The sequence below is a fragment of the Lissotriton helveticus genome, chromosome 3_1, assembly GCF_964261635.1.
Source record: "Lissotriton helveticus chromosome 3_1, aLisHel1.1, whole genome shotgun sequence".
Classification (NCBI taxonomy): domain Eukaryota; kingdom Metazoa; phylum Chordata; class Amphibia; order Caudata; family Salamandridae; genus Lissotriton; species Lissotriton helveticus.
In genome coordinates this window covers 20,744,662-20,761,868 of record NC_136061.1, presented here as the reverse complement: position 1 = coordinate 20,761,868, position 17,207 = coordinate 20,744,662, and the positions used below count along the sequence as shown (strand labels likewise).

The 17,207-nt window shown below is 46.1% G+C and overlaps 1 protein-coding gene across 3 annotated transcripts in view; it reads right to left on the bottom strand.

Moving 5' to 3' along the window:
- Positions 1-1,777: 1,777 nt before the first annotated feature.
- The window catches only part of LOC144822046 (uncharacterized), a 97,592-nt gene continuing 82,162 nt past the window's right edge, over positions 1,778-17,207 (bottom strand). Inside the window, exons 7-11 of one of the 3 annotated variants that reach the window (XR_013608542.1) lie at positions 16,531-16,641; positions 15,030-15,140; positions 3,924-7,151; positions 3,650-3,840; positions 1,778-3,552 (exon numbers count right to left, since the gene is read on the bottom strand). Coding sequence is in view for 1 of the 3 variants with exons in the window: in XM_078679114.1 (XP_078535240.1) it covers positions 6,424-7,151; positions 15,030-15,140; positions 16,531-16,641 (950 nt within the window). In the remaining 2 variants the exon portion in view is untranslated. Of the gene's footprint in view, positions 7,152-15,029; positions 15,141-16,530; positions 16,642-17,207 lie in introns of all 3 variants that reach the window. The other 2 variants (XR_013608541.1, XM_078679114.1) reach the window with 2 other exon arrangements.

The window sequence follows — 17,207 nt, the reverse complement described above, 5'->3', positions numbered from 1 at the left end:
CCTTTAGTATCTGCGCTTTTATCTAACATCCGGGTATCTTCATGTCGGACTACCCCCCTCTCCCTCGTGAAACATCCCCTAAGGATTCCAGCAGCTCGTCAGTCTCAAGGGGGGATCTAATATTATACATTTTGTTGTTGTACATGATCCACAAAAAGGCAGGGAATCTCATTTGCACGGTAGCACAGAGCGATCTAAATGTCTCCATCCTTTGGCCTAATTCCCATTGTCGATCCAGTGTAGTTTTAGATAGATCTGAACGAACTTAGAATGGAAAATCTCATCCTTTTAGTGATTTCGCTTTTAGCGCCAAATTCAAAATCTTTTCCTTTAACGTGTAGGTAAGGAAATTAACTAAAAATTTCCTAGGTTTCACCCTACCGGGATTTAAACGTAAAGGGTCTCTGTGCACCCTCTGCATGTCTTTCTCCAAGAGATCGGACGATTCCTCGAGATTTAGAGAATCTTTTAATATTTTTACCACAAAGGACTTGATTTCACTCCCTTCTTTTCCTTCCGGATCCTTCAGTAGTCGAAGATTGTTCCTCCGGGAGTAGTTCTCTAAGCTTTCCACTCTCCCGCATGGCATCGCCATCTCTTCGTAGGGCTTGGATTTTTACTTCAGCAGACCCCAAGTTTGCTTTGAGCTCCTCCACTGAACCCTCCAAAGTTTCAGTTCTTTTATTGAGTAGGTCAACCTTTTTCTCGAGGATCTCACAGGCTGCCCTTATCTCTGATTGATTCTCAGCTGAAACCATTAAACCATTTTCTATGTCTGAAGATGTAGATGTAAGAAGGCCCTCAATGGAGAGCCTAGGCAAGCCCTCCGCCCCACCTAAGGCGCAATCCTCTTCCTCTTCCTCTACCCGGGAAGACACCGATGGGGAAGGAAGGACACCCACAGCATGTGACAATGCCTCCTCGGGGTGGCTAATACTGTTTAGGGTGACCGGATGGTTGGGTAACCTAGCTAATACAGCTGGTGCAACAGGAACTTCCATCTGTCCTGTGGGTTCGACCAACTTTACCAGAGTATCGGTGGGTATAGCTGGAGCGCCCTTGGATGCTGAGGGGGACGTGTTAAGGGAGGAAAAGTCCGAATGACATGTGGAGTCAGTGGAGTGGATATTTAGTACCTGGAGCAGAACCTTAAAAAACGAGCGCGAGGAGGGTGTAATACGTGCAGCGTTGTTGTTTTTTACTGCTCTCTGCTCTCTCTGTGCTTTTATGAGATCTGTATTTCTGCCGCCTTCGTAGCTGCCCCCTTTACTTGGGACTCCTGGCTTAAGCTGGCCCCCTTCTGCGAACCTGTACTTGTACCACTAGCCAAAGCACCCCCTAGAGCACTATCAGCACACACAATCCCTACAGCACATCCAGCCCCGCCAGTATCAGCCTCCTGTGTTGCCTCCTGTGTTGCCTGTGAAATGTGTGTGCCCTTGCCTCGTCTAGATTTCTTTCTGCCCACTTTCTTAGTCGGGGATTTTTTAAAGCGGCGAGGCCAATCATCACACTCCTCCAACAGCGCTATATCCCTGTTTCAGCTTCAAAAAGAGCTGCACTCTTACCGTCCTCCCTGCACCCCCCCCCCAGGTCGTCCTGTACCTGTTTGGAGACTCCGTCAGAACCGTCAGGCAGCCCAAGATGCTGGGATGCAGTGGGAGTTTGGGTGGCAAGTGAGCCATAGTACACATACCAGAGTACTTCATGGGAATTAAACACAACTAATTGCCTGAAACAGAAAAGGCCCTCAGCAGGAACCATGCCACAGACAGAAGCAGGTGATGTCATTTATTTTTAGAGGTGCAGTAGGTATAAGTATACAAGTTAAGCTTTGTACAACATTCTCACAAACAGTAACTCCATTTTTAACAGATGCCTATTCTGCACCACAATATACTGCTGGGTATCTGCGATCCATAAATTAACACTAAAGCTCAATTCACTTCTATTACAAAAGCAGGTTCATAAAAAAGCACATGATTGCTAAACAGTCATATCATATAGTACAAAATGTAAATTAACACATTTGTGAAAACCCAGGTTTGTGTTATTGTGCGATGTGTCTTGTGAAGCTTCAGTGCCGCACAAATGTACACTAACAGAGCTTCATTTAAGACACATAAGTAGCCTTTCTGGAAAATTGAGAAGCACGTGTAACTTTACGGTCCAATTACTCAAGTAAGCACTTAAATCACCTTAAAGAGAAATACTGAAGGTTTCAAGCTTTACAATATTTTTGCATCCTTTGTCACGTGTTATGCAGCGTGCTCGATGTTATGCCTCACTGTTCTAGCAAGTAACACCATGTGCTGTACTTCAGGCACGTATTGTGCCACCTGTGGCTTCTTTCTCTAGATCTCATGGTGCCACTGATGTGAGTTGTTCTTCTTTTCGTGCCTCAAACATTTAATTTGTTCAGTCTACTAAATCTCAAGAAAGTGAGAGCTTGTGTGTTTCGCGCATGTTTGATTTGCTTTAGTCTGATGCGTTGGTAGCGCATCCTTTTCTCCTTTGTAGGACAGAACAGCTCCCAAAAATTAACTCCGATTCCAGGCATCAATACGTGTTTTCTTTTGAATCCATGCGAGCTGAAGTAGCCCAAGTTGCAACTTGAGCCTCCTGAGGAACACAATGCACAGTTATCAATCTTTCGCTCTGGGACATTCTCTTTGCCATGGATTCAAAGGATCACATCAGATTCTGATGCCAGTGAAGTCTTAAATAAATAACCTTTAGTATTTATGTACGAACTGATTTCAAACAAGGTAAGAATAAAACTGCAGTTCTGATCAAGACATAAGACAAACAATAAACGTGTCAGCATCGCTTGACAGAGGAAGGATGTCTAAGTCTTTTTTTTTTAACTTATGCAAGATATAACCTCTTCAGAATAATACAATAACTTGACAGCTAACCCTGACATAATTTTATCTCCACTGACTAATAACTCGAAGCTAGGGGGCTACGCTTGCGTATATAATAACAATAATGTCTCCCTGAGCTGAAGTATATAACCAACGCAAATCCCATTCTGTCAAAGAATGTTGCTTTATTAACTGGCTCCTACCCAGCAATAGGCACCAGATTGCTCCTATTGGACCTCATTTAGTCTGAGTGGTGGCTGCGGACACTCAACCAATAATGCTACTTTGTTATACACATTACACTTTGAGGCACTGGTTGAATTAACTGGATTTTACTCTAAATTCCTTAGATTGGGTGATTTAGGAGTAGCTTTGGCCAAGATATGTTATGTTCACTTACATTTATTGAGCACACGTTCACAAATCTCCATTGGTACTTTATTGAAAGGAAAGTTAATCAGGAAGATGTGGGAAGCAGAGAAAAAGGCCTGATCAAAAAGCTAGGCTAAACCGATTAATTTGCTGAACAAGCAAGGCCAGGAGGGAAGGAGACTCCTGGAATTATAACTTTGAGGATTATTTTTCAATACTGATGTATCAGCTCCAGAATGATAACTTTGAGGATTATTTTTCAATACTGATGGATCAGCTCCAGAATTATAACTTTGAGGATTATTTTTCAATACTGATGTATCAGCTCCAGAATGATAACTTTGAGGATTATTTTTCAATACTGATGGATCAGCTCCAGAATTATAACTTTGAGGATTATTTTTCAATACTGATGTATCAGCTCCAGAATGATAACTTTGAGGATCATTTTTTAATACTGATGGATCAGCTCCAGAATGATAACTTTGAGGATCATTTTTTAAGACTGATGGATCAGCTCCAGAATGATAACTTTGAGGATCATTTTTTAATACTGATGGATCAGCTCCAGAATGATAACTTTGAGGATCATTTTTTAAGACTGATGGATCAGCTTCAGAATGATAACTTTGAGGATCATTCTTCAATACTGATGGATCAGCTCCAGAATGATAACTTCAATACTGATGGATCTGCTCCAGAATGATAACTTTGAGGATCATTTTTCAATACTGATGGATCAGCTACAGAATGATAACTTTGAGGATCATTTTTCAATACTAATGGATCAGCTCCACAATGATAACTTTGAGGGTCATTTTTCAATACTGATGGATCAGCCCCAGGATTATAACTTCAATACTGATGGATCTGCTCCAGAATGATAACTTTGAGGATCATTTTTCAATACTGATGGATCTGCTCCAGAATGATAACTTTGAGGATCATTTTTCAATACTGATGGATCAGCTCCAGGTTTCCTCAATAAGGGAATGGTGGTAATATCTTTAAAGGAGAAAGGAACAAGTCCACTTTTCAAGCATGAATTAAGAGGGGACAGTAAAGGAAGACGTATGGCCTGGCCTCGCTGTTTAAACATGGAAACAGCTCATGGATCTAATAGCAAGACCGGTCTATCCCAATGGACAAGAACCATTGGCTCATCAACTGATAGCTCGGGAAAGTAATTAAGAGATGGGCGTTCTGGATTACATCTGAACTTACTCTTGAGGGAAAGTTCCTGAATCAATTTCCTCTCTTGATAGAGTAATAGAGTGATTGTTTGTCAGCTGATCACAGAATCCTCATGCAGGTACGACATCCAGTTGTATTTTGAGCATTGGGTAAATCATCCACTGTCTTGATAACTTGAGTTTTCTGCAAGTACTCTTATGAAAATCTCTTGGGTGTGTCTGAAACATTTGAGACCACAATTCGCAATCTCGTGGCTATTAATGGCCACTCTGAGCTCAGAGTCCCGCAGCTTGGCTGCGTTTCCGCCGCAGCTGTGCATCAAAGTGCATTAATCACCTGTCTTGGAGTACAGGTGACAGATCCATGTCGGAGAGTTTGTTCCAGTGCAAACACTGGTCACAAGATAGCAAGTTACCACTGAGACAATCCACACTTGTTGAAAATGGCACATAAATGACCTGTTAAAAATAGTCAGGGGAGTGGGGCGTGGCCCCAATGCTGCACTTTACAATCGCCTGCACAGCAGTCATTTCGGTGGAACATCCATACAGAAGGGGCCATTTATATCTTGTTGTGAACTAAATATATCTTTAAAATCAAGCCCAGCAATAGACCAGGTTTGGCTGTTGTGAATGCGGCATGGATTGCTGTCGGCCAGTCGGGGTGGAGCAGCACAAGACGACTGATGCAATAATGATGCACAGAACGATACTCGGCGTCATTATCCACACGGTGCCTGATGGAATTCAAATCAAATGATTATACCTTCAGTGGAGGCAGGTTAGAAAAAAGATCTCTTGTAAACATGGTCTGCGTCAGCTCTATTTGAACTTTATTGAACATATTCCCTGTGTGCTGTTCATTAGCTCTAAAGCAATGGCTGCTAGGACAATTTTTTCCAAATACGCACCACAGACAACTAAGGATACCTTACTTTTCAATTATCTTGTAAGAATAATATTGGGTATAACTTGTTTTTTTTTACTGCCAGTGACATTTTGAAATTTGAAAGAAAATCATTTACAATTATTATAATATATTTGTATTAGTGTATTATTTATTGGCAACATTTTATCTAATAAATGAAAAATGCAAATGTTGACTGTCCATGATAGATTTTTTTATTCCTGCCCAAATTAGAGGGATAAAGTCAGTAGTCTATTGTTTCATTTCAAACTCTCTTTCGCTCTTAAGAAAGGAACTCTACCAAAAAGTATATCACGGATTCTAAGAACATAAAGGCTGCGGTCCCAAGGAGTCCCCTGTCTGACCTCACTGCCCAGGGCAATAAACCTCAAAGGCCCGACCTGATAATGTAAATAATGATTAACTCTCTGGCTGCTCTGCACTACAGCAGTTGATGTACAAAGCATGGGCACTGCACACATTCGGCTGTCAAAGATGTTCTGCGCTATGAGAAGATGTTTTAAAGCCATGGAACTACTCCAGGGAGATAATTTTTTATTTGGTGTTGGAAGGAACATCCGCAAGCCTGGCATGGCAAGACCTGCGCAGTTCCCTCTTGCGACTGTGATATGACTGTTGTTAGGTTGCCTCGTTCTGGACTAGTGTTGTCTCTGCTTCTGCACCTACAGAATGTTAAAAGTGAACCCAATTCAAGTACTATAGTGTGTTAGGTAAACCTTTTGGTTTATTGTGCTCATTTATTAGTAGTCATGTTTTCCTCTCATCATCGTTATAATGCCAAAAATGCTTTCATTCTGAAGTTCACATTGTGAAATTTTCACAGGCTAGTGATCTGGAGTCGCTTGGAAATTCAACTTTGTATATCTTCTGCCGCTAAAAGGAGTGACACTGACATATTTCACTAGTTTGTCTCTTAGAATCGAGGATATTGTATTCATTGGAGACCAATGACCGTCTGCTTCTCCCAGGTCACACTGTATAGTAACTTCCGTTTTAGTTGGTACTTGCTTAACTAACGTCTTTATCTTTTGCAATTTCATGTTGCTTTTAATGTCCTCATCTGTTACTGAAATACTGTAGTGCTCTCAGCTCCCAAGGGACCAGTCTCACAGTGCTGCTGCACTTTTTTATGTATTTTCTGGTGTCCAAGAAGATGGTGCTTTTGATTGAATTTTTTCCCGCACGTGTTGCATTGGTAAGGTCTTTCACCAGTGTGCATTTTCAGGTGTCTATGAAGAACCCCTGTTTGGTTGAAGCTTTTTCCACAGATAGTGCAATGAAAAGGTCTCTCTCCTGTGTGTATTCTTTCATGTGTAATAAGATTTGACATTGCAGAGAAGCTTTTCCCACATTCACTACATGTGTATTTTCCTTTCACTTCATGTGTACGTTGATCTCTAGGGTGGCTTTTCTTCTGGCTGGTTTGCTCAGTCTCAGGAGGAACATGTTGTCTGGAACTTTGTGCTGGATTTGGTCCACACTGGATAAAGTTGTAATTTCTTATTGCACTCTCATGAATATTGTATGTTTCTGGTCTATGTACGTCAGGTGATACTTGATGTGCCCCGGAGTGAGTTTTTTGGCTGCAGTCACCTTGCAGCAGCTGAGTTTCTTCTCCCCTTAGTTCTTCCTCACTTCCGGACCACAACTGGTGCATAGAAGTAGGGTTTTCAAACATGTTCTTGACCGTGCTTCCTTTAAGACGTTTTGCCATGGGTCTGTAGAATGTTGATCTATCGGGACATTTCAAGGAATTACCCGTGATTCTCTTTCTGTTCATGCTTCTGTTACCTGTTGGATCATATTTAAAATAAGAGCATTATCTTTCTTTAAAAAACAAATGCACACTTAAAGCACATGATTCGTTCATATTTACTTAAGCATTCCATATGTTATATCATGAATATCCCTTAAAATAATCTAAGATTTAATTTACTCTGCTGCAACATGCAATTAATGTCCACACTTCTGTGCATTACATAGGCATCATCATTTAAAACGAATTCATCCACCATCTGATGGTCTTTCCAGTCAATAGTAGCATGTGATCAAAGAAATATTAATCCAATCAGATGGGAAGAATACACCCTTCCAATAATGAATATGCTACTTACCAGTATGCATCTCTTCTTGGCATGTAGGGCTGCTGACATTCATATCTATAGCATAGATCGCCGCCTAGTGTTGGGTCCGGATGATTGCACATTGTTGTCCTGGAAGAGTCTTCGAAGTATCACGAGATAGGTGGCTCCTCCCCTGGACTACAGTGCGCATGGGCATCGACTCCATCCCCAGATTGTTTTTAGCCATTGTGGCAAAGATGGAGTGTAATAGTGTAAGCGATGGCCATGCTAAGAGTAAGTGTTAAAAAGTCTGCAGCCGCTACAGGCGCCGGGGAGGAGGGCGGGCGATATGAATGTCAGCAGCCCTACATGCCAAGAACAGATGCATACTGGTAAGTAGCATATTCAGTTCGAGGCATGTGGGCTGCTGAATTCATATAATAGCATAGAATACATAGCAGTCCCTCCATTAACGGCGGCCGCCTGTGCCAGCTGCAGAAGTCTGAAAAAGTGTTTTAAGAACAGCCTGCCCTACAGCTGCCTCCTGTTTGGAGTGCACATCTACACAGTAATGTTTAGTAAATGTGTGTGGTGTAGACCATGTGGCTGCTCTACAAATATCTTCCAAAGGGATATTACCAAGGAAAGCCATAGTGGCCCCCAACTTTCAGGTGGACTGGGCTTTTGGAGGGACTGTTAAAGTGCGCTTAGCTTTGTGATAGCAAATCTGAATGCACTTAACGATCCACCTGGCTATACCTGCTTTGGAAATGGGGTTGCCTTTGTGCGGGGCTGAGAAGGCAACAAAGAGTTGTTGTGTTTTCCTAAAGTCTTTGGTCCTATTGATGTAGTACATCAAGGCGCGTTTGACATCAAGAGTGTGGAGCATTCTTTCGGCAACTGTTTCTGGGTTTTGAAAGAATGCGGGCAGTTCAATGGTCTGATTGACATGGAACTGCGAAACCACTTTAGGAAGAAATTTAGGGTTAGTGCGCAGCACCACCCTGTTGGAGCGAATTTGAATGAATGGCTCCTGTACAGTGAGCGCCTGTAGCTCACTAACACGTCCTAGAGACGTAATGGCAATGAGAAAAGCCACTTTCCATGTTAAGAACTGAATCTCACAGGAATGTAGAGGCTCAAAAGGTGGGCCCATCAACCTGGTGAGGACCACATTGAGGTTCCATACAGGAGCTGGTGGGGTCCTGGGAGGGATGACCCGCTTCAGGCCTTCCAGGAAGGCTTTAATGGCAGGCACTCTGAAAACGGAGAGATGCTGCCTGTTCTGGAGATAAGCCGCTATGGCGGATAAGTGTATCCTGATGGAAGCGTATGCTAGATTGCATTTGTAAAGATGTAACAAATAGCAGATGATGTTGGGAGTGGATGCATCTAGCGGGTTGATGTTGTGTGTAGCACAGTAAATGACGAACCGCTTCCATTTTGCTGCATAGCAGGCTCTGGTGGTGGGCTTTCTTGCCTCCCGTATGATATCCATGCATTCAGGAGGCAAGTCAAGGTAGCCAAACTCTAAGACTTCAGGAGCCAGATCGCCAGGTTGAGCTGTTGCGGATCTGGATGCTGAATGTCGCCATGGCTCTGCGTCAAAAGCTTGGGCGTGAGGTGTAGCCTTTGATGCGGTACCACGGAGAGTTCTAGAAATTTGGTGTACCATGGCTGGCGGGCCCACGTTGGAGCAACCAGGATGAGAGTCATGGAGTGCTGCTTTAGCTTTCTTGCCACCAGCGGTATGAGGGGTGCTGGGGGAAAAGCGTACGCAAATCTGCCTGACCAGTTCATCCATATCGCATTGCCCTGCGACTGTGGGTGAGGGAACCTGGCGGCAAAGCTTTGGCATTTTGCGTTTTCCCTTGTGGCGAACAGGTCTATCTGTGGATGACCCCACTGCTGGAAGTACGGGCGGAGTACTGATGGGAGTACTGATGGATGTATCTCCCACTCGTGCATCTGGTGGCTGTACCTGCTGAGCAGGTCCGCCATCTGATTGTCCGTGCCTGGGAGGTGTTCTGCCATGAGGAAGATGTTCCTCTGAATGGCCCACTTCCACATGCTCTGAGCCAGATGAGACAACTGTGGAGAGTGCGTACCTCCCTGCTTCTGGATGTAGTACATGGTCGTCATGTTGTCCGTCCGGATCAACACGACCTTGTTGCACAGATGTACTTTGAATGCTTTTAGTGCCATGAAGATTGCCATCAGTTCTAGGTAGTTGATGTGCATCTTCTTTTGCTGTATTGTCCATAGTCCCTGCACTGTGTAGTGGAGTACATGAGCTCCCCATCCCTGGAGAGACGTGTCCGCCGTCAGGATTATCTGTGGGACAGGCTCTTGGAACGGTCGGCCCTTGCAAAGGTTGTGTGGATTCCACCAATGCAGAGAGGTGTATGCCCGACCGGTGACCAACACTAGGTCTTTCAACTGTCCCTGAGCCTGATTCCACTGATGCGCTAAGCATTCCTGGAGCGGACGCATATGTAACCTCGCGTGCAGGACTATGAAAATGCAGGAGGCCATCATGCCTATCAACTGCATGAACACTCTCGCAGGAAGCGAGTGTTGCAGTTGGAACTGTTGGATTAGCGACTGGATGTTGTTGATCCGCGCTGAAGTTGGCTGAGCCGTGGCTGCCAGAGTATTGATTGTTGCACCTAGATATTGCCGCACATGGGCCGGCTGAAGGTGCGACTTTGGATAGTTCAGGGAGAAGCCCAGACTGTGAAGAAGGTGAATGGTGTGGGACATGTCGGCGGCGCACTGCTGGGCCGACTGTGCCTGAACCAGCCAGTCGTCCAGATAAGGGTAGACATGGATGTGTTGTCTCCTGAGGTGCGCTGCCACTGTCGCTAGACATTTGGTGAACACTCTGGGGGCCGTGGTCACTCCGAAAGGAAGGACCTTGAATTGATAATGCCGATTTTGAATGGTGAATCTGAGGTATTTTTTGTGTGATGGATGGAGTGGAATGTCGAAGTAAGCATCCTTGAGGTCCAAGGTTGCGAGGAAGTCCCCCTGAGTGAGTAACGGAAGAACTTGCTGCAGCGTTAGCATGTGGAAGTGTTCCGAGAGAACGTATTGGTTTAGGGGCCAGAGGTCGAGAATAGGCCTGAGGGACCCGCCCTTCTTTGGGATTAAGAAGTACAGGGAGTACACCCCTGTGCCTTCCTCCTCCACTGGCACGAGCTCTATAGCGCCCTTTTGCAGCATGACAAGAACCTCCTGCTGCAATAAGTGCAAATGCTCTGTGGACATAGGACGGTGTTTTGGTGGTATGTTGGGTGGAGTGGGTGTGAGCTCCAAACAATAACCGAACTGGATAAGTTTCCTGACCCACCTGTCTGTGGTGATGGATTTCCAGACTGGCAGGAACTGCTGGAGTCTCCCCCCGACAGATGTGGAATGGTCGGGGGCAGTGACAGGGCGTCACTGTTTATTGGAGGCGGAGGAACGGGAGTTGTTGTTGCCCTTGCCTCTGCCCTTGGCGTTGTTGCCCCGATAACCTCCTCTATTTTGTTTGGGGTAAGAGGATTGCGCCCCACCTTTATTGAATTGTGTTTGCTGGGACATTTGGCCTCTGGAAACACCCCTATTGCCTGAGCGACGAAAAGTGCTCCCCCGAAACTGTTGGGATTGGAGAGCTCCCATGGACTTGGCAGTCTCGGTATCCTTTTTTATTTTTTCCAAGGTGGTGTCCACCTCAGGACCAAATAATCTGTCAGGGTTAACTGGCTGGTTGAGGATGGTAGTTTGGATCTCAGGCTTAAATCCAGAGATTCTGAGCCATGCTTGTCGTCTTAACATCACACTGGTGTTAATTGCCCTGGCTGCAGTGTCCGCAACGTCTAGTGAACACTTAATTGAAGCGTTGGAGATGAGCTTCCCTTCCTGGATAAGCATCTCCGCAGCCTCCTTATATTGGTCTGGGAGATGTTGCAACAGGGTCTCCAGTGTGTCGTAGTGTGCCCTGTCGTACCGTGCCAAGAGCGCCTGCGTGTTAGAGATACGCCAGATATTGGCCGCCTGAGCTGCTACTCTCTTTCCCGATGCTTCTAGCACTTTGGACTCTTTGTCCGGGGGAGGAGCTTCACCAGTGGTTTGCGAATTCGCCCTCTTGCGTGCATTAGAAACGACCAGGGAGTCCAATGGCAACTGGCCCTTGATGCCGGTCGGTATTTTTTCTCAATTCTAGGGTTGACCACCCTTGCCCGTGTGGGCTCTTTGAAAATGTCCGCAGCATGTTTGAGGACCCCTTTCAGCATTGGGAGTGTTTTCACAGTTTTTTCAGCTGTTGAAAAAGTGTCAAAGAGGAAGTCCACCTCCACAGGGTCAGCATGCAGTTCAACGTCGTGGTTCTTAGCCGCCCTTTCAATCAAGGCATTGAATGCCGCAGAATCCTCAGTGGGAGATGTTTTGATATTGTATATCTGAGGGTCAAGGGCGGGTTGCTGATCCCCCTGGTCACCTGTGTCCACCCATGCGTCCTGCTGTGCATCAGGATCTGTGTGGGCCGGGAAGCTGTATTCCTCATCTTGATCCCCAGCATCCTCGGCATCGGAATAAGTTGGCGAGGGCGTGGCAACTCTTTGAGTCCGAGGAGTCAGTGGTTCGACCAAGACCGGTGAATCAGAAGCAGGTCTTTTGCGCTTCAAAGGAATGGTATACGACTCCAAAGGCGTCGTCGTCGTAATTCCAAAGGCGTCGTCGCTGTAATTTTCCGCTTGTAAAGCGTAAGCTTCCCAGTGTCGGCATCGATGAAACGTTCCGACTGTTCCTCCATTAATGGTGGTCGATGCGTCAAGCCCCCAGCCGGGAGAGTAGGCGTCGACCCCACAGCACTCTGCGATTTCGCTTCGGGCGCCGCCCGTGGTGCAAAGGCCTTCGGTGGCACCTTCGGCGGCAACGTGAAGAGGAGTGGCGTCGATGACTTGGAGGTGGGGACCGACTGCTTCAGTGCGGAAGGCGCTTTGGGGTCTTCTGCCGAAGCCTTGTCCCTGATACGCTTGAGGGAGTCCGAGACCTGCTTTGTGAAGGAAGCGGACGGCTTCGCCGATATGACAGACGACCTCGGTCCAGCAACGTGGGAAGACTCGAGTGTCGATGACTTGGGATGTTCGGTCTGAGGCTTGACTGTGTTGGCGTCCTGGGCAACCGCTTTAGGGGCACCAATCTTTGGCTCGATGCCCTTGCTGGTCTTCGGCTCGACGCCCTTTGCGGCCTTCGGCTCTGCGCGCCCTTGCTTGGCTTCGGCTCGACGCCCGACCCGGACTTCGGCTCGACGCCCTTGCTCGACTGAGTCTGGACGGCCTTCTTGGGCTTCTGCTCGACGCCTTTGGTCTGCTTCGGCTGGACGGATTTCACCGACTTTGCCGGGTCGACAGGCTTCTTCGGCCTGGGCTGTCCCGACACCTCGGAAGACGAGGGTGCCGACAGTGGAGCAGAAGGTTTCGGTTTCGAAGGCGCCTGAACCACTTTAGGTAGTGTGGACACCGAAGGTTTCATTTTCTATAATGGCGGCTCCGTCGAAGTGTCCGTAGCCGGGCCGGGAGGCGGGGCCGTGGATTTTGGTAGAAGGTCTTGGGTAAGGCCGATAGGCGATCCCTCGACCTGAGCTTTCGTAAGTGTTCGAACGGGGCATAGCTCGTCCTCTGAGCTATCTTCCATGGCCCCATAGGCCTCATCGTCTTCTCCTACCTCGTCGACGACTTCTTGTACGGGTAGGCCTTCGACATCCACTTGATAGTCGTAGTCGACTTCTTCCGCTGGAGGTGAAATCTGCAGCTGAACGTCGTGTTCGTCTGCTTCCTCGCTGTCGAAGATTTCCACCGGTGCCGGGGCCGACTGCCGGGTCTCCATGCGCGCCACGCGCCGAAGCCGAATCGTTTTCTTCTAACGAAATCGGGAACAAGCCATACAGTTGGCTTCATCGTGGTCCGGCGATAGGCACTTGTTGCACACCGGGTGGACGTCGATGTGTGGGTACTTCGATCCGCACACGGGACACTTTTTGAACGGGCTCCGTTCCATGTCACGTCGTCGAGGGTCTTGCTGCACCGACTGGGCCACGAGCACCAAAGAGTCACGCGACTCCCTGGATGTCAAACTCGGGAGGCGAGTCCGAACAGAACCGGGCACCGAACGCAAACAATACCGACGATAAGAGAAAAAGGCCTTTTGGCCTCGAGAATATTGTCGATTCCGAACTGGAGAGAACGAAAGTACATCCGAACCCAATGGCGGAAAAAAACAATCTGGGGATGGAGTCGATGCCCATGCGCACTGTAGTCCAGGGGAGGAGCCACCTATCTCGTGATACTTCGAATACTCTTCCAGGACAACAATGTGCAATCATCCGGACCCAACACTAGGCGGCGATCTATGCTATAGATATGAATTCAGCAGCCCACATGCCTCGAACTCTAATTTATGCATGGAATAACCACGCATTTAGGCACTATCAGAAATGCAGATAATTTGCAATTGGATAGAAGTCTAAAGGTTTCCAACATCCTCAATATTGAACAAGAACACCTTACCCCATCATCACCTGCCTGACTGTGCAGAGCAGACAGAAATAACTAATCAGATCTCAACGTTCTTCTGAGAGAGATCTTCTTTCAGATTGCCCTATATCTTATGCAGAAGCCTCTGAATATTATTAATTTTCTTGCAGGACCTCAGTTTGGTGGAATGGACAACACACTATCATGCAATGGGCTGGTGCAAGATGAACCCTCCACACATAATTTATTGATTAATGAGGCAGTACTGAGTAGATTCACATATGCGCCACTGGATACTCTAATCTGGGCACAGGTGCCACGCCTGCTAGAAATTTCTGGTGCACTATCAGCTAAGGTGAAACTATCTTAAGACTATGCAGGTGAAAGGCATCTACTTTCGCCACCCTTTCCACATTGGGTGGCGCATGCCAGGTTTTTGTCTCTCATAAAAGGTTAGTCTCCTCTATCGTACTACTGGGCCCGGGCATGAGTCCAATTCCTGTGCTAAAAGGCTGATCCAAAGTCACATTGCCTAATCCAATCTTACTCCTGCACGTTCATAATAGCAGCAGGCATGCAACTGAGTTGCTCAGAGTTGGTGGCGCAGTCTCCACTAAGGCAGAATACCACCTGTGTAGTAAAATATGTCCAAGTAATTGTAAATTAAATCCTACCAATATACTCACCTGTTTTCTTGAAAGAACAAACTCTTACCACGAAATTTACAATATTTACTTGTACCGTGTACTGAACTTCCAGGGTGTCCGTCGGCCTTTGCTGCACTAAGTGCCAAAGGTTTGCACCTGGAGACGGCACAACATCCTCAGCTGCCTTTCAAAAGAAACGGATCTGCATAGTGTTCAGCCTGCTTTGTGTGTCAGTCCCTGATCCTCGTCCATGGAAGCTTCCACAAGCTTTCAATACAGAAGGACATTGATACTGAGACAGAACCCGACCATGACAGGAATCATATATGAATGCGGGAAATACATCTGCACCTCCATACACAAATGACAAAGTAAATAAATGTCTTAAACAATATCTAAGCCACTGTCACCATTTATCAGCAATGTAAGCGGTTTACATACCTGTAGGGCAGTAAAACATTTCACTCCTCTGAAGGCCTCGGACGGCCGTGGAATAGGACTTTTCTTCTTCAGTAAATCCGATCGATGCCACAGGTGTGGAAATGTCAGGCTCTGTTTTAAAAATAAATTTTTAGGCACAAATACAGACCGCCCCATCCTTCAAGAACTCATGCATGGGTGGAAGAAACCCGTGCAAGAGGAGCAAAATAATGGAATTATCTTTAGCAAAGACAAAGAACATACAAGTATGCTTGAAATTTAAGAAAGAAACAAAGAGCAGGTTCTTTCCCAACAGAGCCAAAAACAATCTATCAAAAAGAGGTCACACAGAGCGACCAACCCCAGCGCTCGCCATCACACCAGTAAACACCTGACGCCCTTAGGGAAATGGACCATCACATGATTGGACGATAAGAGGCTCTTGTCGGACAACTACAGCTTTCTGAACCCAGCCCTTTCTCCGACCAAGTCGCTGGCGCAAAAGCGATGGGACTCAGAGATGGACCGCCCCTTCATTGACAAAGAAGTCAGACATCCTCGGGCATGCCAGTACCTTCGCTCAAGTGCAACTTGCAAAGAGACCCTTCTCAAGAACACCCACTATTGGTCTTACAATCCCACCAGGGTGGCAAAATGGAGGGCGGGCTCATATGTTAAAAGCTGACGTAACAGTGACGAGATTGGAACGCTAACTCATTTCCTCTGGTGCTGCCTTGAATTGAAACGCTACTGGGAGGGAGTACTAGGGGACATTGATGGAATCTTCGACACACCCTTCCTTGCTTCTCAGGTTACATTTTGCTAGGCATGTCCAACATACTGACATACCCGCTACACTCCCTTAAAGGAAAAGTGGTGGCCCTACGTGCGGTCAAACAGGTAGTTCTGGCCAACTGGGACAAGGACAGAGTACAAACCCATCTAGAGTGGCTCCATAAGCTATGGGATCTGGTGGCTATGGAGAAACTAACGGGTTCTCTTGAAAACAAGATTCCAAATTCGACAAAGCATGGGTGCCATGCACAAACTACCTGACGGAAGAATTCAGAGAGTTAGCATGCCCCATCTACTTAAGAGCCCAACAGCTCCCAACATCCAGGCACTCAACAGCACCACAATGAACTGGACTGTCACCAGGTGCTGGGACCAGTAGGCCGTGGCAACAACCCATCTTCACAGCTCCTATGTGACGACGTACATATGGAGGTCCAACTCTTCCCCAAAACACTTCACTTGTAAATAACACTACAAACCCACATCCTACCATCCAAGAACTATCTATGGAGTACCGCGCGACCATCTACCAAAGCGTGTTGGTGCTTGGCTAGGATTATGTACTGCTATATAAATACAACTACGATACAATCAATAATACGGTCTACTAAAGTTAGAATGAATGAGTAAGCAATAGCTCATTATACCATAGAAACCACTGCTTGATTACAGAGGACCACAAACTCTTTTTCGATAAATGCTTCTAAGCCGCGGGTAAGTTACACACCTGTAGGACTGTTAAAATGGCCCCTTCTCTGGTAGTCTTGGATGTCGATTGTGTAGGTTTCACCCTCTTCATTAATACCAATCGATGAAACTGATCCAGCAGCTTTAGACCCTGTTATGGAACACATTATTAAACGTAATCAGATCATGATCAGTCTCAACGATATTCATTTTGTGATTCATTGTTACGTTAAGGGATACAGCTTTAAACGGTCCATCAGCCAGACCGTGTCCCACTGCTCTGTAACAGACTTTACCTGACTCTATGTTAAACTGAAAAGCATGGAACATTTTGAAAGGCATTTCAAACTGATTTGTTTATTGATTATCTTATAAATGTTTGGTTTGCTTTCTTTTTCTTTCAGTTCAAGCGCCATAAACTGCCCTCAGCAGAATGCTGCGCACAATAAGTAAATCACTCATGTGACCGGGTCATAGCTGCAGGCATGACTGTCTGTAGTTGTGTTTTCTTGGACTAAACAATTTGATGTGGCAGGTGAGGGTGAGGACGGCTGGCATGCAGTGAAAAATCTACCACGGCTACCGTGAAAGCAAAACTGTGACCTCTTTTTTAAATAACACACAATGGCAGCATTTCGTCACGTTTCAAATTTCACTAATACAGAATTCCACATTTCTAGAGACGTTCCAAGTTGCCCCGTCAAGAGGGAATAACAT